This window comes from Papilio polytes, unplaced genomic scaffold (genome assembly GCF_000836215.1).
Source record: "Papilio polytes unplaced genomic scaffold, Ppol_1.0 DF820622.1, whole genome shotgun sequence".
NCBI classification, from domain to species: domain Eukaryota; kingdom Metazoa; phylum Arthropoda; class Insecta; order Lepidoptera; family Papilionidae; genus Papilio; species Papilio polytes.
Genome location: NW_013528582.1, coordinates 623,109 through 631,061, shown reverse-complemented (window position 1 = coordinate 631,061; position 7,953 = coordinate 623,109). Strand labels below are relative to the sequence as shown.

Sequence of the window (7,953 nt, the reverse complement as noted above, 5' to 3'; positions counted from 1 at the left end):
CGGTGTTGCCATCGCCACCTTCGGCTGCGCTATGAGTGTGCAGTTCGGGGTTACCAGGTTAGAAAATATTTTAATCAGCTCACTATATGTCCCCATTAGGGGAGTCTACACTAAGTTTGACACACACACATAGCTTTGAATTTCTTCGCCGATATGTGCAGGTTACCGTTGTTTTCCGTCACCATAAGAAAGTCAGGTAAATTAAGTACATATGAAAATCGAAAATCCCATCGGTACATGGCGAGATTCGAACTCAAGACCTGTTGACTACAAGTCAAATGCTTAAACTTACCGACACTCTAAAATTATGATTATATATTAATTTAATTTATATAAATAGATTAACAAAGACTTTGATGGATTGGTTTTGGATTATCTTGGATATAGCATTAAAAATAGACATAACATTGGTAAATTGCTCTGCAAGGGACTATAACTAGCCAATAGCAGCTAAGGAACAAGGTTGCTATAGTTAAATTCTCAACCAATCGTCGTTTGAGCATTTTATTAACATTTTCCACTGAAAGTTTCGCTGATTGTAATTTTTTTTTGCAGTTTTAGTTTTTTTTTTCTTGTATGTGTGAATATAGCTGAAAGTTTTGTATGTTATTGTATGAGTATGTGTCAGGGTGTGCTACACGGCGGCGCGCAGCGGTCATATGCTGGAAGTATTCTCCTATGTGAATGTGAAGCGTCTCACTCCAGCTCCAGCTGTCGCCTTCCAGGTACTGTATTGCCATACTGATAGTTGGAAATACTTTTCACCAGCTTTTACCTGAGTGGAAATAAAAACAAACTTAGTCGGATTTTAAGGCTGGTGATTTACAAACTTAAGTTCTAATTTGGAGTAACCTAGCCCATAGGTAGCAAACTACTGGCACACGATATAATATTTTGGACACGTCAACAATCATAAAAACACTACGAAAAAATTATGAAGTTAGTGTACCATGGAAATGACGCAATAATCGCAGTCAAAATTATTCGATGGCACGTCTAAGACCGCATTAAGCATTTCTTTAAAAAAAAAATACACTTTGATGAATAAACGTTCGCCACCCCTGGCCTAGCCTATACATCATTTTTTAAATTTCTAACCGACTTCAAAAAGGGAGAAGTTTTTCGAAAATTAAAAACTACCCAGTAGTTTTTGAGTTTTTCCTAAAATCCTAATTTAAAGTCCGAATTTTTGGTCTCGAAGTCGGTTGTAGTTTATTTTTTTTAAATAAAAAAATATAAGATAAAAATTTATTCCAGGCTATATTAACATCAGTGTTCATCCTAGTGGGCAACATCCGCACCCTGATAGAGTTCGCGAGCTGGTTCCTTTGGTTCTTCTACGGGCTGGCGATGGTCGCGCTACTGGTGCTGCGGAGGACGCAGGCTGACAAACCCCGCCCTTACCGTGTACCCACCCCCGTTCCCTGCTTCGTCCTGATTGTTGCCATATTCCTCTCCATCCTGCCCATAGTACACGATCCCTCCGTTAAATACTTAATGGCTATAGGTTTTATTGTATTGGGAATCGGAGTTTACACCGTCTTTGTCTATTATAAGAAGACACCAACTGCGATTCTTAGTAAGTATTGTTTATTTAGCTTAAAATTGAGATATTAGCTTTAAGATTGTGTTATTTTTATGCTAAAGGAGATAGCTAGACCCAAACCTATCCAAATTATCGACTGTACTATAATTGTGAGCTTATGTTTAGTGTCATTCAAATTTTTCTTATAATATGACTGGCACTTTCTCTTATGATGGTTTAAATCAAGACTTCCGGTACAATCAGGATTCTTTTATTGGTTGTTTTTAATATTCTTCTATTTACAGGAAAATTCACATTCCTCACTCAAGTCCTGTTCGAGAGCGTGCCGCCTAACGACCATGAAGACTGACTTATATAACTTTTTTTATTCATGTTGCGTATGCATCGTATCCACATTTGTAAATATAGATAATAAGAGGAAATATAATCTTTAAGAATAAAAAAATCGTTTTATTTCTTTCTAAATGTCTGTAGTTGATGCAGCTATGCATTAATCCGCTAATTAATCTAAAAAAATGTTATCTATGATTGAAAATACGGCGTTGCAATGTTTTTGTAATACCGTAACTAAGCAAAATGTTTTATCCTATGGTCGATAATTAGAAGCCCAAAGCAAGATATTGAATAAAGTACCAATACTAGTAACAAGCCTAGAGGCTTAGTTCTAATACTAAACTTATAGAAATATTAGGGTGATTTCTTTTTGAGATTCATAAACAAAATTCCAGAACAAAAGTCAATAGATGAGGCTCTGTTACACTATGGTTTTCAATTTATACTCTTTGGAGCAGGCGGCATATTATTGTCAAATATTGTGTATTTTATTATTCAAATGATTTATATTAAAAATTAGGTTCTAAGTTAAAAAGGATCACCATGGCTTATCATTACGTTGTTACAGCGCAAAAAGCTACAGCAGTTACAGCATGCATTACCGGTAAATGTTAATAGAATTATTGATGTTTTTGTCGTATTGAGGTTACTCAATTTTTACTATTTTATTCTTATTTTGCTTCATTGAACACAAAATAATATTAATCTTAAGGTTTAAAACCTAGGGACATCTCTTGAGTTTATAGTCGGATGCTTTTGGAACACTAAATAAAATCTACGACTTTGTTATGATTGTAAAATTACAATCGTCTTGACTTCTTTACTATGTAGTATATTTTTAATTCTTATAGTAACATGCTATTGTGTTTATATTTATAGCTTATAACTTTCTTAATTTTTTATATCATGGATCGTGATAAAATATTGGAATTAAATAGATAGTTGATTAAGGCATGTGGGTAGGCTAGGCTCTATCCTATATTGTTAATTGAAAATGTTTTAATTATTAGAAATTCATTTTGCATTTAATTGAGGTGAAAAGTATATTCTGTATCTATTACACAATATATTACAAGTTAAAGAAATGTATAGTCATCACATCCATATTACATTTATATTTAATTTGCAGTTAGTTTAGTTTTACGGTGATTTGCTAATTTTTTTGTTTTATTTTAAATTCCATCGCAATATAAACATTAAAAAACTGCAAAGTTTAACAGTTGCATGGATTTAATCATTGATAAGTGCACTTTTTTACCTATAGTAAAAATAACATATACTTCGAGATTGACATCACTTCTAAACAGATATTTGTGTTTTGAGCATACAATATTTTGTGTAACTATGTTCAGTATATGAAAAAGAAAAATTTTCCCTGTCATATTTGAACTGTATTCAATTTTATCTACTTCAAAGAAATTGCTATTTATTTCTTATTAGATAAAAATATTGAGAGTTTCTTCAATTTTTATCTTCTATTAACAAAAATTCCCTTATTTGTATAAAACAGGCAACTTCACAAGTCCTACAGACCTCAATTTGTTGGTGGCTAAAGTGTCACGTCTGGAAATGTACCTGGTAACTCCAGAGGGCTTGAGACCTATGAAAGAAGTTGGACTATATGGAAAAGTTGCTAAAATGAAATTATTCAGACCTCCAGTAAGTATGTCTAGCAATTTAATACAAGATAAATAATATTTCTACATAATTAGAAGCAAAAAATCTGTTCTATTACAAACTATGAACAGTATTCTTGTACTATCAGGGAATCTTACAGAGTTCCAATTTTAAAGCTATTATTATTTAATTTTTTGTTGAGAAAAGACATAACAGTAACTTTTAAATGTGTCTGTACAAAAAAAGGTTGATATAATTCGGTTATGCATCTCACTACTTAGTAGGTTATTGCTGATAGGCAGAATTAGTTTTGTTGCAAGAAACAAAGCAATTGTTCTGCAAGTCTAGCACTGCGAAGGGCCCTGACTGTACATGTGTTATATTACATGTAAATTATCTTGAGCCACTTTTCTTTTAGTACAATTTACCAATACACATTGTAATCAATGATAAATTATTGTTTTCAGTATGAAAAGAAAGATTTAGTATTCATTCTAACAGCTCGATATAATGCAATGATATTAGAATGGAGGACAGGACCTAATGGTGATTTAGAAGTGGTAACACGAGCACATGGCAATGTAGCCGACCGGATTGGAAAGCCTTCAGAGAATGGCATCCTGGTGGTGATTGACCCACAGGCTAGGGTCATCGGTTTGAGGCTTTATGATGGATTATTTAAGATTATACCATTGGACAAAGATTCAACGGAGCTTAAAGCTGCTAGTCTAAGGTACGTATTTTTATTGGCATCTAGTAAAAACACGCCATATTATTTTAATACCCAAAGCCAAGCTTTAGGTCATCGCAAACAAGCTTACGTACTCAAACATCCATATATCTAAGTCATTCTGTAATACTTTTTCTAATTAAGATTTAATATTTCCATCTCATGTTATGATTGTTGAAAATTGTTTTAGATTGGAAGAGTTAAATGTTTATGATTTAGAATTTCTTCATGGCTGTGCCAACCCTACGTTAATATTAATACATCAAGATCTCAATGGAAGACATATAAAAGTAAGCCATATTACAGTAATTTATTATTTTTTTTATAACATAAGGTGGCAAACGAGCAAGCGGCCACTAGAATCCGCCAAAATGGCAAAGCGGCCGCTGCCCATAGACATCCGCAATTGCAGATGCGTTGCCTACCCTTATACGACAGAGGAGGAGACGCATATAAAGAGGATATTTCCATTTCCTATGCATCTCCTCCACCGCTTAATCCACTTCCCCTTCCCAACCTCTCCTTATAAGAAAAGGGTGGTAAAGAGAAAGGGACTAAAATTAGGCCTCCTGCACCACACTCATCAGACGAAACAAGGAATTGCTTTCATTTCACGCCTGTTTTCTGTGTGGTCGTGTTATTACTGGGGGCGTGCCAGCCCTGCAGTGCTAAGATATTAAAGCGGGCACTACCACTTTATATTTCCTATGTAGCATTTTATAACTTAATATCTCAGATAACGAGGTATAAAATAATTGTTTATTTTCAGACACATGAACTGAATGCAAAAGACAAAGAATTCATGAAAATACCTTGGAAACAAGATAATGTGGAGACAGAAGCGTCTATATTGATACCAGTACCAAGTCCTTTAGGTAAGTAAAATATTGACATACAGGAATCATTAGCAGCAAGTAAATAATGAAGTTACTTCTGATTTAGTTAAGAATACAATGAAATTCTTGGCTTATTTGCACGATTTTATACTATTATTAGGAGGCGCTATAGTAATTGGTCAAGAGTCAATAGTTTATCATGATGGACAGAGCTATGTAGCAGTGGCACCTTCACAGATAAAGGTAATAATTGAGGTTAACAATTTTCAACATATTTCTAGCTTTTTAATTATTTGTCAACCCTATCACATTCAAAGGGAATAATTTTCTTTTCAATCACAAAAATCGTTATCGATTATTCGATTATTTTTGAATCGATATTTATTTTAATGAATGTCAAAATAAAACGTATATCCAAGACAAATGTGTTTCTGAATGATTAGAAAAACAAAAAACAGACAAACTTTATTGCGCCAAAATCAAATATGAAAAAAAATCAATATTCAGTCTTTGCCATCTTATGGTCCTGTAAGGGTTAAATGTATTTATAGTGTGTGAGCACTTTGAAATAAAATAAAATAAATAAATAAAGTAAAATAAAATGTGCGTATTGTACCATAAAATCTCTATTGTTGGTTATTTAGGCTTTTATTAAGAACATAAAATGGACATAAATTCAAACTTGTAGATGACACCAATAAACTGCTACTGCCGTGTGGACGGCAAGGGTATGCGCTATCTGCTGGGCGACATCGCGGGCCGCCTCTTCATGCTGCTGCTGGAGCTGCAGGAGAAGATGGACGGCACCCAGTCGGTCAAGGACCTCAAAGTGGAACTCCTAGGTAACATCACTTTTATTGAAACTTTCATTTGCTACCTTAGTTTTTTGTGTCTCATGTGTTATTTGTACAGTCACTGAAACCCGCAGTATACTACTTACAGAACATTTTAGCTTTTCCTTGGATCGGGAGAAACTTTTTGTATGATGTTGGGGAGTTAAAAAAAACTATTAAATATTAGTGAGTTGCGCAAACGACAGAATAATTATATATTGCAGTTAGCCATGTATCATTGACCTAGCTTTTTTCATGGAGACACATTTAAAAGCATATTTATTATGCATCGTCTCGCGTACAAAACATTGAAACGACTGTACCGTTAAAATGGGACACCGACAAACTCCCTGATTGTACTTGCAGGTGATATCCCCATCCCGGAGTGCATGACGTACCTGGATAACGGTGTGGTATTCATCGGTTCGCGGCTGGGGGACTCCGCGCTGGTGCGGCTGTCGGCAGCTCGCGACGATGCGGGACAGTACGTGCAGTCCATGGAGACCTTCACCAGCCTCGCGCCTATCGTCGACATGTGCCTTGTGGACCTCGAGCGACAGGGACAGAACCAACTCATTACATGCTCCGGTGAGTGATGTCTTCGAAAAGTGCCTCGTTGACATGTGCCTTGTTGACAAGTGCCTTTTTGACTAGTGTCTCTTCGACACGTGCCTTTTTGACTAGTGTCTCTTCGACACGTGCCTTTTTGACTAGTGTCTCTTCGACACATGCCTTGTCGACTCGTGTCTTGTCGTCATGTGCCTCGTTGACATGTGTAAGTCCTAAGTGTAGGGCATTTTATTAAAATATTCAAGAATGTACTGTGATTGACAGTTATTAAGTAGTGTGTTTACGCTTTATTATATTAGTATAGATGTGTGGTTATGTTCCTAGGTGCGTTCAAAATGGGTTCGCTGCGAATCATACGCAACGGAATTGGCATCCAGGAGCAGGCGTCTATAGACCTGCCCGGCATCAAGGGCATGTGGCCGCTCACACTAGCGCACGGCTCCAACTACCATGACACACTCGTGCTGGCATTTGTAGGACAAACCAGGTGATTTACATTGTTTCACAAATGTGTAGTGTTACGGAGGGGTAGAAAAAGTACCACAGTGGTTGTTTAGTCGGTAATGGGACTTATGTTAGGTGACCTATATATATTAGGTGAGATATATCAGTATGTAGCTCCCAAAGCATTTTTCCCCTCTATAAAAAAAAAAACATTTATTGTGTTATATAATATCTTACGACTATGATAGACTTATTTCGTTAAAATGTGGTAAATTGAAATTTATAGATGGGTCATAAATTAAATTCCCCTACTATGTTCAGTTGTTAATAATTTGACTTTTTTTTGTCTATGTCTGTGTGTTTTTTATTGTGATGTGTGTTGTTAGAGTGTTAACACTGAACGGCGAGGAAGTGGAAGAAACGGAGATCAAAGGCTTCGTGTCGGATAGACAAACTTTCTTCACTGGCAACGTCTGTCATGATCAACTTATACAGGTATGTGTAACCTAATAAATACAGTAACGCTTATTTTACTGATATACTAGCTGTTCCCGTGCGGTTTCATCCGCATGAAATTAGGAAAACTTTATTTTGTTGTTTATATTTGTCAAATTATCAATAGCTAATGTCAAAATGACACGACAAACCTTAGCAATCTTTCTTTCTTGATGTTGGCAGCAGCTTATGATCTCTTTCCCACCTTAGGATTTTCATCCAAAATATTTACCCCCCTAAGTTTAATGGCGTAAAAAGCCTAAAGCGTGACGTAAGTGTAGGGCTTTTTATTAAAGAGAGAATTATTCAAAAATATGCTGTAATTGCCGACATGTTAGGCAACAAAGAAGTGTGTGTTTACTCTTTATTATAATAGTATAGATTTAAAAGCAGATTCAAATCAAAAAAATCTTTTTTACATGTTCTCGCGCCTTCATCGCTCTTAATTATGTAATTCTTTTATCTATTACTTTGCTAAAGTTCACTTAAAACTTAGCAAAGAACACTTGTCCGCTTCCCCTAGGTGACTGACGAGGGTGTGCGGCTGGT

The 7,953-nt window shown here is 35.4% G+C and overlaps 2 protein-coding genes across 2 annotated transcripts in view; both read left to right on the top strand.

Annotated features, from left to right (window-relative positions):
- Positions 1 to 1,985, top strand: part of LOC106110509 (b(0,+)-type amino acid transporter 1) — a 15,444-nt gene extending 13,459 nt beyond the window's left edge. The window contains 4 exon segments of the mRNA XM_013292368.1: positions 1 to 57; positions 629 to 725; positions 1,258 to 1,579; positions 1,831 to 1,985. The exon segment at positions 1 to 57 is cut by the window's left edge and continues 8 nt beyond it. Coding sequence (XP_013147822.1) covers positions 1 to 57; positions 629 to 725; positions 1,258 to 1,579; positions 1,831 to 1,895 — 541 coding nt within the window. The 3' untranslated portion in view covers positions 1,896 to 1,985.
- A 333-nt stretch (positions 1,986 to 2,318) lies between these two features.
- LOC106110414 (DNA damage-binding protein 1) overlaps positions 2,319 to 7,953 on the top strand; it is a 15,204-nt gene continuing 9,569 nt past the window's right edge. Inside the window, exons 1-11 of the mRNA XM_013292238.1 lie at positions 2,319 to 2,483; positions 3,390 to 3,538; positions 3,964 to 4,229; positions 4,417 to 4,516; positions 4,996 to 5,101; positions 5,223 to 5,305; positions 5,751 to 5,904; positions 6,262 to 6,483; positions 6,790 to 6,952; positions 7,296 to 7,404; positions 7,928 to 7,947. Coding sequence (XP_013147692.1) covers positions 2,423 to 2,483; positions 3,390 to 3,538; positions 3,964 to 4,229; positions 4,417 to 4,516; positions 4,996 to 5,101; positions 5,223 to 5,305; positions 5,751 to 5,904; positions 6,262 to 6,483; positions 6,790 to 6,952; positions 7,296 to 7,404; positions 7,928 to 7,947 — 1,433 coding nt within the window. The 5' untranslated portion in view covers positions 2,319 to 2,422. The remainder of the gene's footprint in view (positions 2,484 to 3,389; positions 3,539 to 3,963; positions 4,230 to 4,416; positions 4,517 to 4,995; positions 5,102 to 5,222; positions 5,306 to 5,750; positions 5,905 to 6,261; positions 6,484 to 6,789; positions 6,953 to 7,295; positions 7,405 to 7,927; positions 7,948 to 7,953) is intronic.